Source organism: Archocentrus centrarchus, chromosome 23, assembly GCF_007364275.1.
Source record: "Archocentrus centrarchus isolate MPI-CPG fArcCen1 chromosome 23, fArcCen1, whole genome shotgun sequence".
In the NCBI taxonomy this organism is placed as follows: Eukaryota; Metazoa; Chordata; class Actinopteri; order Cichliformes; family Cichlidae; genus Archocentrus; species Archocentrus centrarchus.
Genome location: NC_044368.1, coordinates 19754431 through 19773813, shown reverse-complemented (window position 1 = coordinate 19773813; position 19383 = coordinate 19754431). Strand labels below are relative to the sequence as shown.

The 19383-nt window shown below is 38.8% G+C and overlaps 1 protein-coding gene across 4 annotated transcripts; it reads right to left on the bottom strand.

Moving 5' to 3' along the window:
* Positions 1-6351: 6351 nt before the first annotated feature.
* On the bottom strand, positions 6352-16855 carry LOC115773612 (uncharacterized). Of its 4 annotated transcripts, XM_030720445.1 has the most exons (6): positions 16785-16829; positions 16606-16693; positions 11117-12012; positions 7400-10492; positions 7241-7301; positions 6352-6895 (listed from the first exon to the last, which is right to left on the bottom strand). In XM_030720445.1, exons 3-6 carry the CDS (start codon positions 11571-11573, stop codon positions 6853-6855), a joined length of 3654 nt encoding a protein of 1217 aa, XP_030576305.1. In that variant the 5' UTR covers positions 11574-12012; positions 16606-16693; positions 16785-16829; the 3' UTR covers positions 6352-6852. The 4 variants fall into 4 exon arrangements, with proteins under 4 accessions (XP_030576305.1, XP_030576308.1, XP_030576304.1 ...); XM_030720448.1 differs by lacking the exon at positions 16606-16693 and having other exon boundaries at positions 16785-16855; XM_030720444.1 differs by having other exon boundaries at positions 16606-16838.
* Between the last annotated feature and the right edge of the window lie 2528 nt (positions 16856-19383).

Here is a 19383-nt window from a genome sequence, read left to right as displayed (position 1 = left end):
GGAACTGGCGGGGGGGGGTGTTGGCTGCTTCTCTGACCAGTGCTCTCCTTGCTCGATCTGTCAATTTAGGTGGACGGTCATGTGTTGGGACAGTTATGTTTGCAGATGGAAAAAAAAAAAAAACTGGAGGAAAACAGTCCCAGCATTTTTTGTTTGTCGGCCAGCACTGCAGAGACACGTGTTGATAGCATTTCATTGTGCTCCGCCAGCAGTTTCTGTATTCTGGTGAGACTGATTTTGCTGGTGGGAAGGCCACTGATGTCAGGGAGCACTGTGACCATGGGAGGGTGTGCCCTTGATCTGCAACAACGTGTAGGTGGTAGTACGTGCTGAAATAACAGGAACAAAGGCTTCCTAGGAAAAAACTGTAATGACATGATCAATGTTATTCACTTTATTCAACTGTCGGCAGTCTTAAAGCTGTGGCTGATGGGTATAAGGTTCACACAGGAAATGGTGAGCATTATTGAAAATGGGTAAGCAAATACTGAGTTCACATATTGGTATGTTGCCCTCTGTAAGTGAAACAAACATTCTCAAGTCAAAAACAATGAATCTATGCACCTTTGTTATGTTGTAACTAATACACTGATCAAAAAATTTAAGGGACTGAAACAATAAGTTTTGCTGTGATTTTGAATCTAGCCCTTGTGCTTGATTTTGTTGATAAATGTTATGTTAACAAATTGCAGAATGTCAGTAAAATTTTGAACAGGAATATTTAATTCATCAAGATATTGTGTGATGTATGTGTTCACTTAAATCACAAGATTAGTTTTCAAAGTAAAAACACTTAAATATAATTAAAATTATTTGATACATTTCAAGTATGGACAGTGTTCTCAGCAAAAATATTTAGTAATGTTGAATTTTTACACATTTTGAAGTAGATGATACAAACTTTGTTTCCAGCTGAAACATTAAATGTGACATTTGGACTATATCACAGCAATGAAATGTACATATTTACACTGACAACATATAAAAATACTAAAGTCATTGTGTTTTACACAAGTGCTTTAATAAACCAAAGACAGAATCAGTCATTAACAACAAGAACTTCTCGTTTTGCCAACCAGCAGTCTGTTTCTGAGTTGGACTTAACATGTTTTTTCCTTCAGTGGTGGAGCCTTGGAGGGGTGGTGTACTTCTTCCCTTCCAAGAAAACCTGGTCAAAATGTACAGTGCACTACTTGACTGTAAAAACAAAGACAAATATTGAAAAATGTGATCAACTGTATATAGAACTGTGTCCCTGTAACACAGATCAAGCACAGAGGGAGAGGCTCCTTCAAAGTTTGCTCGGAGAGCGGAAAGAACAAGAGGAAGTTACACTTTACAGAGAGGCGACACACGGGAATGATGAGGAAAATGAGTGACAGAAAATGTAATAGTCACATTTTAAAGTGATTGGCAGAGTGTAGACTGCAAAGTTTGAATTTCTTATCAAGCAAAAAAAAAAAAAACTGCACAGGCATATATGAACTGTTCAGCCATCAGTGCAGTCAGAAGAACAAAACAGGGCAGGTCATGTCAGGAAGGGGAAACAGGATCGACCCCATCACAGGCCCTTGGTTTTTCTGAATGTCAATCTTTTTTATAATTTAATATATAGAAGTATATTATGGTATATAATAGAGTATACAAATAAACATTTGATATAATGTATGCTTTTACATTAGTAATTCATTTTACACATATTTTAAAAATAAAATCTGAGGAGCCACTTGGGAGCTGAAAGAGCCGGCTCAAAAAAGAGTTGGAACTCCCATCACTAGAAGTGTAAGCTTTCTATGCTAGGCTAAACACTTTATACTGACACTACTGCAACGCTATTGGTTCAACAGATGGGGAGGGGCTGTGGTGTAGCCTTGGCTTTCCCTCGTTGGTGTACATGCTGGTCCCAGCCTCTTGGCACAAGCTTCTTCCAATCAGCGGGGAGAGAGCCCTGCAAGAAGAAACACCTGCCTACTCGCCCTCCTTTTTCCCTACATGATATGGCTGCCTTATTCTGGCTAGTAACAAGGACACGGTGACATCTAATCACCCTCCTTTGCACATAAGATAAGCATGTTTTGGTGAAACCCTCAAGGATGCACATAGGAAAAACATATCTCTCTGAGACCATGAAGAATAGTCTGGCAACTACTGGCCTCCTCATCTGTCTGCTCTCTACTTCTTTGTTTATAATTATTACTTCAGCTACTACTTAATACTTAATTCTTTTATGCTTATTGTCTGCAGTTTACCCTTAGCATTATCATCATTTTCATAAAGCATTTACTAAAAAAAACAAACATAAGTTTTCAGCATCTGAAATATCTTCATATTATGGATCATTTAAAACTGCCACAGTTGTATCTTCACCTTCAGGTCTACATGGAGGCGTGATTTTGTAGAGTTTATTCATAGGAAGTGATATGCTTAAATCAGCCTGTAAACGCACACCAGTTGCATCTGCCTCCATATTTTTGGAACTTGTTTTGATGCACACTGATTGTTTATTGTGATTCACAGTGACCGATCGCATATTATTAATCTCAATTTTTTCAGTTTTTATATAGGCAGGAAAGTTCCTGCTGAATTCAACAACTGTTGGTCTTCAATGTTCTTCTGTGTGTTTGCATCTTGATTTCCATCAATCCATCCAAAGGTTTGGCTTTCATCCAAAAACATCCCTTTATGAACTGAAGAAACTATTATCCAACTTTATTTGATCCTTTGAACTAGACTCTCTAGTTTTCTGTCCACCACAAGCTCCCCAGGAACATGCAAATTCACACCTCCAGGCTGAAACCAATTCAGTTCAGCGCTCTTGCCTCCTGGGCCGACTCACCCTTCCATCTCTCTCTCGTTTCCTTTAGCTCACTGCACTGTTTTTTGTAAATAAGTAAACAGTTTATTGCCATTTATACTGTAAATACCAGATCCTTATTTATCCTATTTAAATGTATTATTTCTATCTTGTATCTCCACTATGTCCTTGTCGATGCAAGATAAATTACGGCACATGTGGTAAACTAGTGTGGCTCCGCAGTGCTCATACACAATCTGTTGTCTTCACTTTCCTCAACTTGATTTCCTTTCTTCAGATGACTGCTGTTGCTGAGGAAGCTGTGGGAAGGGAACTTTTAGAAAGGAGAGAGAAGCCTGTGAAGATTGCCTGCTTGCCATCCAAAAGGGCTGACTTAAAGAGACTGTTTTAATAAAACATTTTATTTCAATTCATTTGAAACGTTCCAATTTACACAAATAAGCAGTGCAGTATGGGAAAATCCTTTCTACTCACAATTTTTCTCCACACAGCTCTCAAATCTCAATCTTCATACTTGACTGTTATGAAAAGACATCCCTTTTGGTGTGACTTATTGGAGTCTGAGGCTGACTTTTTATTTTTTGAGGCTTTTATGGAAAGGTTTCATACTTCCACCTCAATAAAAGAATAAAGCAATTCCTATTCCTTTTTTTCATATGATTCAAAGTTTAAATTTACAATAATGGATTATACATCGGAGGGAAATAAAATAAGATAATCCTCTATTTGTCCCACATTGTGGGAAATTAATGATTGTAATAAAAAAAATATATCATTGCACTAGGAGTCTTTCTGAAAGTGCTGTAACTAAGTTTAAGGATATGATTCCTCCATTATTATCTTCTTCAAAGCCATGTACCAACACAGTGCAGAGCAGGTACCTAAACTCTGCTCCCACAGAGGATGATTATCTTGTCAGTAGTTTTACATCCTCACTGTGTACGTCTCTGGATTCTCTGAAGATGATTTAAACGACTAGATACTGCAACCCTAATGATTCAGCTTGGTGTTTGTGAGTGGAGCCTTGATGATGATGTTGACTCCAGCATGACACATCATCACTTGTGTACCCCTGTCTCATTGGGTGTTTCAGCCATTTATCACCCTCAGCTGGGGTAGGCCCATCACAGGCTGATCAGACCTGGGTGTGGGCCATCTGGGGTGGTCCTTTAGCTCCCCACACTGTTTCCTTTCTTCTCAGCCACAGCCAGTGACTGCTTGTCTCCACAACTGTGGCCACTTCTTTAGTGGTCTTATTCTGGCTCTGACCTCTGATGATAACTTCACAATATGACAGCCTGGGTGTTTTGCTGAGCAGTCATGTATGAGTAGGGTGAACAGAAGAGGGCACAGCACACAGCCCTGAGAACAAACTAAGAACATAAACCATAAGCAAACTTAGAAACACAACTAGAGAAATTAAACAACAGACTTCAACTACAAAAACATAAAACACTAGGCAAAAGGCCCAGGACCATGACAGAATTTGTATTTTAATTTATTTGTCAGGAAACTAAAATTTCAAAGAAAAAAAAAACATCACAGTACAGAAACAGCATTAGTGAAGGTTACCAATGATTTTCTTATGGCCTCTGACAGTGGACTCATCTCTGTTCTTGTCCTGTTGGACCTCAGTGCAGCTTTGATACTGTTGACCATAACATTTTATTACAGAGATTAGAGCATGCCATAGGTATTAAAGGTACTGCACTGCAGTGGTTTGAATCATATTTATCTATATTCAGGAAAAATAGGTAGTCTTCTTTACACACTGTTCACACACTGAGTTTAACCTCATTATAATATCTGAACAAATACCATATTCATTCTTGTAAGTGCAAATATTATACTCTTGCTCATAAATAATATGCCTTCTATCTTAAAATGATGAAATTTGACACACAAGAACAAGAAAACTAAAAAGATATGTCTCGATGTAATTCCCTGCTCTTTTAAACCACCAAGCCTTTGTCTTATCTGCTCCGTTTTTGTTATTTCTCTCAGCCGTTTTATTTTGGGAGTTTCTGCTGTTTTTTTCTTGACAGACTGGTCTAGATAAACTGTTTTTGCACCATCTTATACTGTACATATGTTGTTCAATAACATTTTTGAAAAAAAAAAGCTCCTACCATTGTTAAAAGGACACAAATGTGCCAGTGAGAAGGTCTGCAGATTCCAGTGGCTATGTTGTCAAGCTGGCTTAATTCTGTTTCAATAATCAGCTGGACCCACAAGATGGCAGTAGACAAAACTAAATCCCACATTGCTGGTTGCGCCACATATTTTAGACACTGCTCCTTGTGACAGCACACAGCTACACCAGGAGCAGCACACAAGGATGGCTGTGAAACACTTAGCAATACTAAACCAGTTTATACTGTCACAAGTGTAATGTTGTCAGCACTCAGTTGTGGCTGCTGAAAGGCCTTTTAAATAGATATCGTATTTTCCAAATGAAGTAAATTTTGTCATCAATGAGTGTGTGGCTCTGTGTGGACACCCGTGTGACCTGTCTGCACACTCCACTCTACCAATAACGCATGCATCATTCAGCTGTTCTCCAAGCAGGCTTGAAAAAGGTATGGTAGGATTGACTACGCCATGAGGTCTGCAGCTGTGTCCTCCTCCCCTTAGATGAAGTGCTAAAATGCTTCCTTCAACATTGTGCTTATTAATAGCTAATAAAAAATAAATAATGGTCATTAACAGGTGAAAGTCTTAGAAACTGTTATATTCTAGGAATTTTCTTCACATTTCATCACAAGAAGCAACTTTTTTTTTACTAAAATGTTTCATCCATGTTTTGCTGGGAAAAATGCAGTACACTAGGAATATCTGAACTCCAGCCAGCCATTCTTTTCCACTTATTCTCTTTAGGATTGTGTGTGTGCGTGCGTGCGTGTGGTCTAACACAGAGACATTCACACCTAGGGGCAATTTAGAATCACCAATTAACCTAACTCCACTAACTGCATGCCTTTGGACTGTGGGAGGAACCCAGGAGTACCCGGAGAGAACCCACGCAAGCACAGGGAAAACGTGCAAACTCCACACAGAGACCCGGACCAAGGTGGAATCAAATCAGCTGTGAGGCAGCAGTGCTAACCACCACGCCACCACCGTGCTGTTCTATCTTAACTAGAGTACATAAAAAAAAAAAGTGACTTTTAGTTGCCCTTCAAAAAAAATATCACTCAGACTTAAATCAGCATGAAACCCACACCAGTTAATTTCACCACTGTCCTGGTCCTAATCTGATGGCACTAATCGCACTAAAGGCCGTGGATCAGCCTTGCGGTGCGCATACCGCGATACTTGACTAAATGGGGAAATTAGGGTTTTGAAGCCAGATCAATGCTTTGAGCTTTTTGCCATGTTCCTTGAGCCATTTCTGAAGTCGTGGTCTGGTGGGAGTTTTCCTAATTGGAAGGTCACTGTTGTCAGGGCAGGTGTGCACTTGGTCTGCAGCAACATGTAGGTGGGCAATCCATGTTGAAATAACATCCATACAAATGACAAGACACAGGTTTTCCTGGCAGAACACTGTAATTAGATTGTTTTATTCATTTCACCTGTCAGCAGTCTTAAAGTTGTGGCTAATGGGTGTAAGATTCACACAGGCACTCATTTAAACAAAGTGAGCAAATACAGCATTTTACAGTGCAGTGAAATAAACTATTCAGAAGTCAAACAACAATGGATCTATTAACAATCACTGTATTTAAAAAGTAAGATTTTAAAATAAACACTGCCATGTTGTATACTATATTCAAAGTAAGAAAAAAAATCAACTTAAAAAGTGAGTAACCAATTAAAAAAAATAAAGTGTTTGCAAACTTTCAAATAAACAGTTTTCAGAGGGAAAAACAGTCAACAGCTTAAATTTGAATTTTAATACAGGAACAGGTAAAATACTGAACATATAAATTCTTTGTTTTACACAAGTGCGTCGATAAACGCACCAGATATAACAATAACTGCTGGTTGGCCACGCAGTCTGCCCCCGTGGGAGCTGGAGTTGTGGAATGTTTTTCTCTTCAGTGGTGAGGCCTTGGAGGAGAACTGAACCTCTTCCCTGGCCTGCACACAGTGACAGGACACAACTCAGAAAACTGTTCAGTGCATTGCTTTGGATGTAAAAACATAAAAAATGTATTTTATGGAAATTTAATAAACTGTATGTAAAGTGCAGGCCATAATTTTCAAAATAAATTGTTATCTTTGATGTGGCTTCAAACTTGCAGGCAAGTGTTTACTGAAAGACCAGGGCCAAGGAGCTGTGGCAGTTTTCTCATACATGCTTAAATAACTGCACCTCTCTGCTGACCAATAAAAGGTCAAAAGATTTCTGCATTTGCTTCACTTTTTCAGAGTCGGAAGCTTCATCTCTTTTATATGCAGTCAGTTTGAAATGTTGAGTATCACCTTTTGTTAGCCATGAAGTCTGCTTGATTCTTGCACTTGTAGCCTTGGCTCACAGGAAATCCTACAGTTAGAACGAGGTTTGCAGTAAGATTAAGCACATTTAAAATAATTTTTAACTTGACTGTAATTTTAGACTTAAAAAAAAAAAAAAAAACACACCTTGTTTCCATTGAGCGTCCTGTTTTCTGTCCTTTGTCATCTGTATGGCTTCATTCTTGCACCTCTTTCCCAGAGCAGGTAGAGACTCATAGGATCTGTGTCTCTGTCTGTGTGCCTTGCCATGGTGACTTGGTCCAGGTCTAGCTTCCCTTAGAGAGTCACAACTGTTCCTGAGACTAGCTTTACGGTCTCTCCTGGTTGGCACAAAGCTATTTTGCCAGTCATGGAATACTTGTTCCTTTGCTGATGACGGCATGGATATAGAGGACGATGGGCCTTTTGTGGGAGCGCAAGACTGATTTAATGTTGAAGAGTTGCTGTAAGCGTCTGACCGCTGTCGTTTGGTTGAAGACAAGCATTCCTTGGAACTAGATGAGCTGTGCATAGATGTGAGTACTCGAGTTTTTCGTTTGTGTTTGATAAGGCCTTTTTTAAGTTCTCTGCCCATTTTCTCTGAAGTCATATGCCCATGGGTCTTTCGTTGAACATGCTCACGGCAAACTTTAATGGAGTCAACCACAGACTGACTGGATTGCGCATAAATTAAGGTATCATAGGTGTCCCCTGGTTCTGATGACAGTACTCTAGTTTTTCTCTTCAGTTTAAGGTCTTTTTCTACTTCTCTTTCCACTGTTTTTGAGGCCATTTCTATTTTTGCCTTTTGTTGAAAATGCTCATGGTGAGTTTTAGTTGAGTCTACATCCTTGTCCACAGACTGTGGCAGCTTCTTCGAGGAGTCCGTGCCCGACAGACTGATTTGTTTTTTTTTGCTGGCACAATGACTGCTCTGGGCATCAACTGAGGCATCATCGCTATCCTCAGTTTCTGACGAGACTATATTTGTCTTGTTTTTCATAAGGTTTGCTGTGTCTCTTTCCACAGTATTTGAGGTAGTTTGTCTTTCGGGTTTTTGATGAACATGATCAGGATGCACTCTAACTTTGATCAGCTTTCTCTTCTTTGTACCGTGTGATGGGCGTTCATCTGGTCTCTTTTCTTTTAACTGCACATGCTGAAGTTGGGACTGGTGCTGTGACTTTGATGAATCTGCAGAAGAAACACTGGGCTCTCTGTCATTAGGTTTAGCACTTTCCTTCTTTTCATTATCCCTTCTTTGTTGACCACACGAAGTACTGCCCGCACTCATCGACTCAGAGGCGAGTATGCCTTTCCTCTTCTCCTGTCTGTTGCTTTGTTTTCCTTCATCGTCACTGTCAAATATTACGATAACACTTGGATCATCTGAAACGATTTGTTTGGGGACCTCTTTTTTCAAATGATGAGATCCAGTTTTGTTTTCAAGTAAATGCCCATATTTTTCTGTCCTTTGTGAAAGCTGAGCATTTCTAGTCTGGATCACTTCTTGATAGCATCTGGACTGGCAGTGTGATGCTGGTGAATCTGCAGATCGAAGTCTATTTGTGTTAAGGGGTTCTTTCACAGTTCCACACTGACCATCCACAGTTTCAGGAGAAAGTTTTTTCAGTTGATTAAGGCAGGTAGCTCCACTGTTCTGTGTGCGCATAGAGAATAATCTCTTTGTTTTTGTCTCTGCACAATTTTGGAAACCTTCGTCCTCTGTATCAGAATCAAGGTTTATTATATCATCATTTCCTGAAGACTTGCGTCTGTCCCTGGTTTGACACTGTTGCAAATTTGGCATCTCATGATCTTCATTTTCTTTTTCCGAATCAGAGTCAACTGTCTCTGGAGATGCAGGCACTGACAGGCTCTTTACGAACTGTGTGGACACTGTCAGGTAGTTATGTTCTGAATCAGATGAGTAATCAGAACTGTCTTCAGTTTCACAGCTGTCTTCAGGATCACAGTGGGACTCTCTATTTTGAGGTCTATGTGCTTTTGTCTCAGCTATACCCCAGGAAGACGGTACCAGGGGGGATTGTAGGGTTGTCTCCCTAGACTGTATGGCTTTTACTTGCTGACAAAATGTGTCAAAAACCTCCATTGGTGGAAAAGCAGCAGCTGGTACTCTGTTTGGAACAGAGTTGGGTACCTCACAGACTGCTGCATTTGTGTCACTCTGTTTTACTTGGTTTTCATGTTCTCCATCACTTTGTGAACTGTTTTCTCCATCAGCCTGGCCTTCACCTGCTGGTTCCCAATTAACATCTGTAACATTTACAGGTATGACTAGCCACTCACTGTCCTCATCAGCAGCCTCTTCAGTCTCCCCTTGATGTTGTGTAACAAAGAGGGGCCTAAAGGAGTGGCTTGTTTGCCATTTTAAATGTTTCTCACTGTCACATTTGGGACATAATACACGTTCAAACCCATCCTCACTTTCAACAAAGCATGGACAAGAGCAATGTTGTGCTGGGTCAAGTGTTTCTGTCTTTGATGACATTTGTTCCTTTGGAATCAGTTCCTCAGTTAAACTGGGATTTATCTTGGCCTGATTCTGTACAGGTTCATACTGCATAGCACTGCCTTCAGACACTTCACATGGAGGTGAAGGCATTTCTTCAGCTATATTTTGAAACTGCAGATTTTCATCTTCACTTATATCTTCATATGAAGGGTCTGCAAACCCTTTTCCCTCTTGTTTTGTGTTCAGGAGATTCATGTCCAGCCTTGGTAAGTCTTCATCATCTGAAATATCTTCATATTGTGGAGCATTTAAAACTGCCACAGTTGTAGCTTCACCTTCAGGTCTACATGGAGGTGTGATTTTTTTATTCACAGGAAGTGATATGCTTAAATCAGCCTGTAAATACACACCAGTTGCATCCTCCTCCATATTTTTGGAACTTGTTTGGCTGCACACTGATTGTTCACTTTGATTCACAGTGACTGATCGCATATTATTAATCTCAATTTTATCAGTTAATGAAGCTAGGCAGGAAAGTTCAGCTATCTCCTTAGACTCAACATGGTAGTACTGTTGGTCTTCAGTGTTCTTCTGTGTGTTTGCATTTGCATCTTGATTTCCATCAATCATACTGTGCACTCTGCCTAAGCCTACTCCCTCAACTGGTTTTAGGCTGATATCTTCTCGCTCGGTGACAGTCACTGGACTCTCTGCTTCATTCGTTATGCAAGAGGCAGCAACTTCCAACATGACATGTTGATCATCTGTGGATGTAAAGAGATGAAAGTCACTTATATCTCCACTCTAGGATTGTTGCAGTATGATCCAGAACAGTTGTCTAGGCAGTAGTTTACATCCCATAGACTAGCATTTGTGACCTGATCTGGCAAAATGAGTTGGAAGTTGCAAGGGCTTATTCTTAGGCCAATAACACTGGTATCAGTGAGCTGTACTGTGAGTCATTTCTGGGTTCACAGGCTGTTCTTAGAAACAAGGGAAAGATTGCTTACATGTATTGAGTGCTCTTATTGGCTACCAATGATGTCATCACCGACAGCCAATAAGAGCTCATTTTCATTTTGCTCTCCCTTGTTGCTAAGAACATCCTATGAACCTGTTATTGGCCTAAGAATTACCCCTTGCGACTTTCGACTCATTTTGCCAGATTGGGACACATTTGGCTCTTCAGAGTAATTAATGAACAACATAGTGATTATCCTATTTAAGTAAGAACTTTCCACATTACCGTCATTAACAAACAAGAATGTCATAACCATTTACAGAAATAATTACATTAAGTGTTTTTGTACTGGGTAAAATTACAATCATACATTTTTTAACATTTTTAGAAGCATGTCTTGAGCTTTCAAGAACAGAGTTTAGTGTACCTGTTAAACATTTCTCTGATGCAGACATGTCACATTTCCCTTTAGACCTGGAAGATAGTTCAAAGGGCAGCAAAGGAATTGAATCATCTTCTTGTCCAGGTGCAGTAGTGCACTGCTCATTATGAACAGGGCTGAATCTTTGCCACTCTATATCATCCTTCCTTCTTGGAGCAGACTTTAGTAATGCAACCTCTTTTTCAATAAAGTCTAATATTTGGTCATTTGTCATTGGTTTGGCTTTTTCAAATTCCAAGACTTCACCTTTAGATAGCTGGCTCCTAAGGGAGAAAGGGCAGATCTTCTGAGAGAGGGTGGCAAGAGTTCCCTCTGAATGATCTAGAATTTTTCTCTTCTTCAGTCCAGAGTTTTGAGAAACAAGGGAACTTCCTACTTCCTGATTCTTGTAACGTCTTTCATCTGAAAAATCATCAAAATTAAGTTCAATGTTGGAACTCATTTTATCCAACGAAGATGAAGTTCTAATTAAGGAGTTGAAATCAGCAGGGTCCCCTTTTGGCAAAATGTAAAACAATGGGGATGATGTGCAGACCCAGATACAGATTCTTGCAAAGAAAACATTTGGGCTGAGACTCTCTCTGAAGTGGGACAGATTCCAGTAGTTGCTCCAGTCCAAAATTTTAAACTTTCAGGAAATGCTAACTAAAATTCTCACTGGAAGATTCGCTTTGTTGTCCACTTTTGCTACCAGACTGTTAGAAAGTTCTCAAGAGAAGATATCCCCTTGTGTTGTACTAGGATGTGTACTAACTGCTGGTATTTCTTGTTGTTTGATTGTCCTGAGGTGTTGGAGGACTGACAGCTCCTTGACTGTTGGGACATCCAGAAAGCATTGCATGGCCTTTCGAGTGATGACTTCAGTTAAGCACTTCTCTTGCCTATGAGGAGAAAAAAAAAAAAAAAAAAAAAAAAAAAAGAAAGAAAGAAAAGGAGATGACTAGTTATACATTCAAAATATTATGGCCATACAATGACATTTCACATGCATCCTTTGTCTCTAGCTCTGCAATGGTATTTACCCTGCTCTGTAACCCACATTTGGTCTAAAATTTCAATCCAACATTTAAACATAAAATTTCTTGGCAAATCACAGGTATTGAACAGAAAATGGTCTACAACAGTGGTTCTTAAAGTGTGGGCCGAAGGTAATGCAGGGAGGGCCGCAGTAATAACAGAAATTCTATTTGAAATTACTCTCAAGTATGCATATTTGCGTATTTTTGCGTATTAGTATAAATGAATTTATTTATTTACACACACACACACACACACACACACACACACACACACACACACACACACACACACACACACACACACACACAGGTGTAGACAGCAGGAGAGGCGTGGAAAAACGCATCTACGATGATCCAAGGGTCATTTTTTTTAAAATGATGGAAACCCATCTCAGCGACTGAGAACTTGATGCTGATGCAGGTGAAACACTCTGCTAACACGGTGACACCTGAGCGCTGCAGCGTTTAAATGAAGCATCAAAGCAACAAATTTGTATTGAGGATTTTTTTTAATAATCGAATTATTTGAGTTGCAGCTCTAATTTGATTAACTACTCTCAGTAAGTTCTTACCAGTAAAGTTCAGTCAGTCATGAGAAAAAAAATGTAGTAGTAGAGTTTGGTCAATAATATTTGGACAATGACAAAGTTTTTGTAATTTTGCCTCTCCTCCACAATGGATTTTAAAAATCAGTTAACATGTTGTTGAAGTACGAATTTCACTTTTATTTTTTTAAATTTATTTTTAATAAAAAATAAAAATAAAAACACATTTTCGGTTTAATTCAAAGAGTTTAACAAAAATATTACAACTACTTATGAATTGCAGCAATTTTTACATAGTCCATTTTCAGAGGCTTAAAGGTAATTTTAAACATAATTATAAACCTGTACTTGGATGAAAATCATGCGGAGTCAACAACTGTCTTGAATCTCGAACCATGGCCATCAAATGGTGCATTTCCTCCACTAAAATACTCTGTCAGGTCTTTACTGCAGCTGCCTTCAGTTGCTAGTTATTTGTGGATCTTTTTTCCTTTTGTTTTACTGAGATGCACGCTACTTTGGACTGAGACCAGGTGACTAACTTGGCCATTTAAGAATATCTAATTTCTTTACTTCAACAAAGCCTTTGGCTGTTTTTGCCATTTTCTTTGGGCTATTGTCTATTTTCACTGACGTGCCGCCTGGTCAGTATTGAAGCATTTGGCTGAACCTCAGCAGAGATTATAGCTCTGTACACTTCAGAATTCATTCTGCTACTTCTATCAGCAGTCAAAATTACCAATAAACACTAATGATCTGGTTTTACTGGCAGCCATAAATGCTATAACACTGCCTCCACCATGACTGACAGATAATCTGGTCAAACAATAATCCACTTTAGTTGTCTTCTGCGGTCTTCTAGCCCAGTGGTCCCCAACCTTTTTTGAGCCGCGGACCGGTTTAGTGTTAGAAAATATTTCCACGGACCGGCTTTTAAGGTGTGGCGAATAAATACGTCAAAATAAATGATATGACCATAACCAAGTGTGATATTTTCTACGTATAATAATAAAAAACGTGAATCCACTTTGTATTCGTATGCAACTCTATCAGCAGCGTTCTCGTAACATCCCGCCTCAACATGAATAACAGGCTCTCTGCCCACAGCGCTCCCTGGTCAGCTGTTAGAGCCATGGTAAAACATGCCTTCAAAATAAGATACACCGCAAAAACAAATACAGTAGAAATCACCTCAGTCGGATTCAAATGGCCCAGTTTGGGGTCTATTATCGAATTTCGCTGCAATGGCTTCTGCTTCATCTATGAATTTGCTTCTGCAAATTTTATAATCTGAAATTTTACTCGTACGTGCAAGTTTGTAGCTTACACTTGCCACGATTGTCCCCGGTGAAATAAACTGATATAAACACTAAAACAATTTCCAGGCGTTGTTAGTGTGTGTGTAGTTGTGCATGAACGAGCCGATGCATGGAAGTGGGCGGACAGGAGCTGAGGAGGGTTTTAGCGCTAAACTCATCCAGTTTATGCGATCACATTTAACTGGAAATTTATTACAATGGGACCAGATTTTTCATCCGAGGTAGGTGAATATCCGACGGATTTATGTGATGATTTTATTGGAATTAATGTTAGGAAAAATCAGGACCTGCAGATGCCATCCAACTAGAGCGAAAACCCGATTTATGCGACTTCGACTTAGGTGATTTTTACTGTATAAAGCGCATGAAAAATACAACTCACCATAACACTGAATCAGTGTAAGCCCCCTGAGCTTGTTTCTCTGATACTCATTTTTGCTGGCTTCTGGTTTGACTGGGTTCGGCCGATTTCACATGGAGCGTGGCTGCAGAGCCGCGGTGTCAAGCGCTGGAGAGTCAGTTTGATGGCTGGGACTACCTCACTGCTATCCCCGGTGTTGATAAATAAAAATGGTAAATGGACTAGTTCTTACATAGCGCTTTTCTACTCTTGTTGAGCACTCAAAAATTTAAAGAAGCGTTATGTAGGTCAACCAACCGATTTCGTTAGACAGGCCTGAAGCTTCTGGGTTTAATTTTAGCGGTGACGTATCATGTGAGCAGAAACGTCTTGACACGTCAAGAGGAAGTCATGGAGGGAAGTAACGGAGCGAATCCGCCCATTTTTCAAAATAAAATATAGTTTAGGCGCAGATAATAAGTAAAACGGAAATAATTTAAGTTATTTATTCTTTATGTGCGGCCCGGTACCGGTCCACGGCCCGGGGGTTGGGGACCTCTGTTCTAGCCAATGTCCCAGTGATTGATTTGGTTGCTAGCAGATTGCCACAGTTGTCTACAGCTTTTTACGTTTGTTTTATATTTATCTGCAAATAATATTACTTGAAAAAGAGTGTGATACAAACCAGAAATGGAGGTTTACCTTCAAAGTAAAGGTTGTGCTTCAGTGCCGTACCTAACATATTGAATTATGAATTACTTTTTTTTATTTTTATTTTTATTCTTCTTATTTATATGTGTGTGTATATATGGCTGCAGGTACAAAATACATTTCACTGTGCATTGTACTGTGTATAACTGTGCATGTGACGAATAAACACTATCTTAACTTATCTTATATTTCAAAAGACGCATTTTACTTTGAAGGCAAATGCTCTCCATTTCCAGTTTGTGTTACACTTTTCAGTTTCACTACAGCTCAGATTAGCTGGCCAGTGACTGTAGACAAATGGGGTCTCAGGTGAGCAAGTTGGAGGTAAGTAGCACAGCACAGCATATAGCATTATCTAGATGGCGATATTTGTGTCAGACGGGTGTGTAAATATATGAAAAAGTTAATCAGAGATAGGAGTGACGGAAAAAATAACCTCTTGTATATCTATTCTCTGCACCTACTAATAATAATACACTTTATCCCTGTTTTTCTGAGCAAATGACCATTTCATTTTTTTAAGTCATTGTTCTGTAAACATTACACTGATGGGCTGCAACAACCTCACTCTTTTTTTTATAGAGGGTTTCATTATTTCTGCTTTACAGAATAAACAATACCTTATTAGATTTTCAGAAAATAAAAAATCTGCTTTAATGTTCCCGGTGTGAGCAGGGTTCCCATTAATGTAAATCTAATGTGAATCTGTGTGAAGTAGTAAAAAAACAAACACGTATTTGAACAGTTCAGATACAAAAGCTGCTAAACACCACTTCTGTCAAAAATGAAACAGCAACCACCACTTCCCTTACAGCATGGGTCATGCTACATTTGTCCAATTTTTCTCAGCAGACAGTGTGAGGGCCAGATGCTCTCGTAAAGTAAAAATTAATATTGTATCCTAAGTAATATATTATCATTTGATATATCAATTTTCCTTTCAAATTTATACTATTTTTAATGATGTGATGTGCAAGTCTTACACATACATGTTTTTCTCTTATATGTTGACAGTTGTTATGGAGACACCGCAATTGTGTGCAGCATTACAGATAGAGATCTTATCTTTTTTCAGGATTGGCCATGAGGGCTGCAGAGATTGCAACAGATAGCATTACTGCCCTATAAAGATATTTGAAGTGGCCAAAAAGGACTGGATTGATGATAACGTAGATACAATAACGCAGAGTTATAAAGATGCTTAGGAAACAGGTTTTATATACCAGCCATTCATGAATGTTGTTGACTACAGTCTATTTACCAATATAAGCAAAGAATTCATTAAAAACGCATCGGAAAGGGCGGATCCGCCCCTTGTTTTTCGATATGTGCATTACAACCTACGGCGGCGAATGGTGTGATTCGTTCACGCGCTGTTTAACTGACGTTAACTTTTTCTTTGGGGGAAAAAGAAAACGAGTCACACTGCGTTACATTACAAATACAGTTACGTGATATCTCAGAAATTGTAATTAAGAGGAGATAGAAACAAACTAAAAACAAAAACGTCGAAATTCTCCAGCTGTACAACATTACTTACCGCATTCACCTTTTTTCCTAATGCAATTCTCGTCAACTTCGAAGCGTCCACGGCAAACGATGTAATATAATATTTCCACCAGCTAAAACTTTACTCCGGACGACACACAAACGAGACAAATCCCATGATAATTACCCTTACCAACAAACATGAGCCACAGTGTGTGAAAGTATCCTAACCTTTGCTCGACTGAACCATTTTACTGCAACGGTCTTCTTCTTCCTCTTCTTCGATGGACCTTATAGCGGATGTGAAACCAACTTACACGTGCATTACCGCCACCTACTGGATTGGAGTATGGATGGAGCATAACAGGAACTGAATATAACAAAATCCCGTGTAAATTTTGACTGCTTTCCTTCAATAAAGCCACTAATTCTCTTCTCTGATTGCAGTGGATTAGTACATATTCAAAGGTTTGTGGTGCATTACAGTGAAGACAGAGATCTCCTGGGTGTTTGCTTTTTTATGGAGTATGTGGTCTAATCCAGTATGTCCAATTCTCAACATCTTTTCCTTTGAGATTCTGTCCTGCATTCTGTTCAATCCTACATATTACATTTTAACCTCTGCTTTTCTTAACAGTATTCCTGTGTTAATTTCCTGCAATTTTAATGAATATTTTGCCAATTCATTCATTTCAACCCCACATGTGCAGGAATCCAAAGGAATGACAACTCTGAAATAAAAAATATCTTGTAAACATGATGATTTCCCAGACTTAATGCTGATAATGCTAATAAGCTATCAGAAGCTATGATGAATTTTTTTTTTTAAATTTTTTTCACCCTCTGTAATGTGCAAACATTATTCCAGTTAATTCTACACTATATACTGACAAATGCTTAGTTGTTCTCTTCTTCACTGCTACCTCACATTGAAGGATGTAAAAAGCAGCACCGTGCGTTCGCTCTCTGGATCTTTTGAACCATTTGTGAATATTTTTGCATTGATGTTGATCTATGCAGTCCTCTAGTATTGCCCCTTCTAATATATATTTTTTTGATTTTCCTTTCAACTTCTCCTGCAGACGTCTATCAACAGATGGCATGATGAATCTTCAGGGAGGAACGACTGACTGACACAGTCTGATTAATTTTTAATTGTGTCAAGCTTGCAGTTTTTGCATTTTTATTTCCTACCCAACCAAAATGATATTAATTGGTTTGGCAATCTTCCCAGCACTGTTGTAAAATGCTTTTGCAGGATTAGCTCTACTATGGTCTTGTATGTAGCACAGGTGTAGCTCCTAATTCTCAGCAGCATTTCTTCCGTTTCCACTTGCATTGCTTAACTGGTGATATTTTGAATGCTCTACTGTTCTGCACCTGTTCAACATCTAGCTTTTTGAGGTGGGCTTCTGCCGCAGTCATATAATTCAAGATTCAAGAGTTGTTTGTCACTGCATACACAAGCAGACGCAACGGGATTCAGGTGCGCTTCTTAAAACAGTTGCTCTCCTGTCAAAAAATAAAAAGCTAAGTAATAAATAAAGAAATAGAATAAATAATTTAAAAAATAAAGTCCAGACAAAAAAGTGGCATCTTCTGATGGCCTAATCACTTCCATTTGGAGTCTCCAGTTTGAAATTTGATCATTTCAGGGATTATTTTTTTTCTTCTGAAACCACACAACAGGGAAGAATCCCTTCACATCCACATCATCTAATTTGCTGTAATGGTCTTTTCACTTGTATTTACCTTCCATTCCTCTAAATGAACTGAAATCAATTCAAATACACTGGTTTTGCTGCTGCCTCATGCATAATAGAGAGCACTGCTTTGTTATTTCAAAGGAAGAAGGGGCTGTTTTGGGGAAATTAACTTTTTTTTCTGCCTGTGCTGCTGGAATTTGCAGCAGGCCTCCAGAACTGTTTAGTCGGGCTGAGCTCCTCCTATGGCCAGGCAGACCACCCGTCTGTTTTGGACTCTTGAACTCCTTGGTTTTGTTTTTTCTGCTCACACCTTTACCTGTATTATCCTTCTGAACTTCAAGATATTACTCAATCATACAATTTGCCACTTACGCTTAGTTTTTTTTAGTTTAATGAGGAGTCCCTCTTTTTATATCATATGCTTCCTCTACATCAGTGATTCCCAAAGTGTGTGACCCTAAAATAATTACAGAGAAAACGCAACAGTCAAAATGACTCCCTATGAGCAGCACTTGGTGACAGTGGGAATTTTGTATAATCTATTTAAAACAAAATCTTTGACTAGCATACACAGTATTTATGAACAGCAGCATTAATAAGTCAATGTGTTTCAGATAAGGACTTTTGTTCCAGGATTAGTATAATCATATCCAAGCTCTTATTCAAGATTGATTTTCAGTGTAGCCATACAAAACAAAGACAGTCTTACTGGTTGTTAGTGACTGGCTTCCCACACCAACTATTTTGTATCCATTGCTGTGATCCCAATAAAGAAAGAAGTTTTTAACCAAGATTTTATAGCACCATGGATGGTCTTTTGGAATAAGCCAATATTTTAAACAAACAGATTAATGTATTCTGCATCTCCAGATTATTCAACAATGTTTTATTGCATCAGTTAGTTTTAAGAATAATTTTGCACCTTTAGAAATAAAACCAGCTGGACTAATGAGATCAAATTCCTAAAACAAAACAAAACAAAAAACCCCCCTGAAAATTAGGTGGTAGAGTGAGAAAATATGATGAAAAAAAATGGTGAACAGGTAAGTATTGAAAGCAAAAGGTAATCAGTGTCTCTTGAAAAAAAAAAAAAGCAAAAAAAAAAAAAAAAAAAAAAAAGCAGA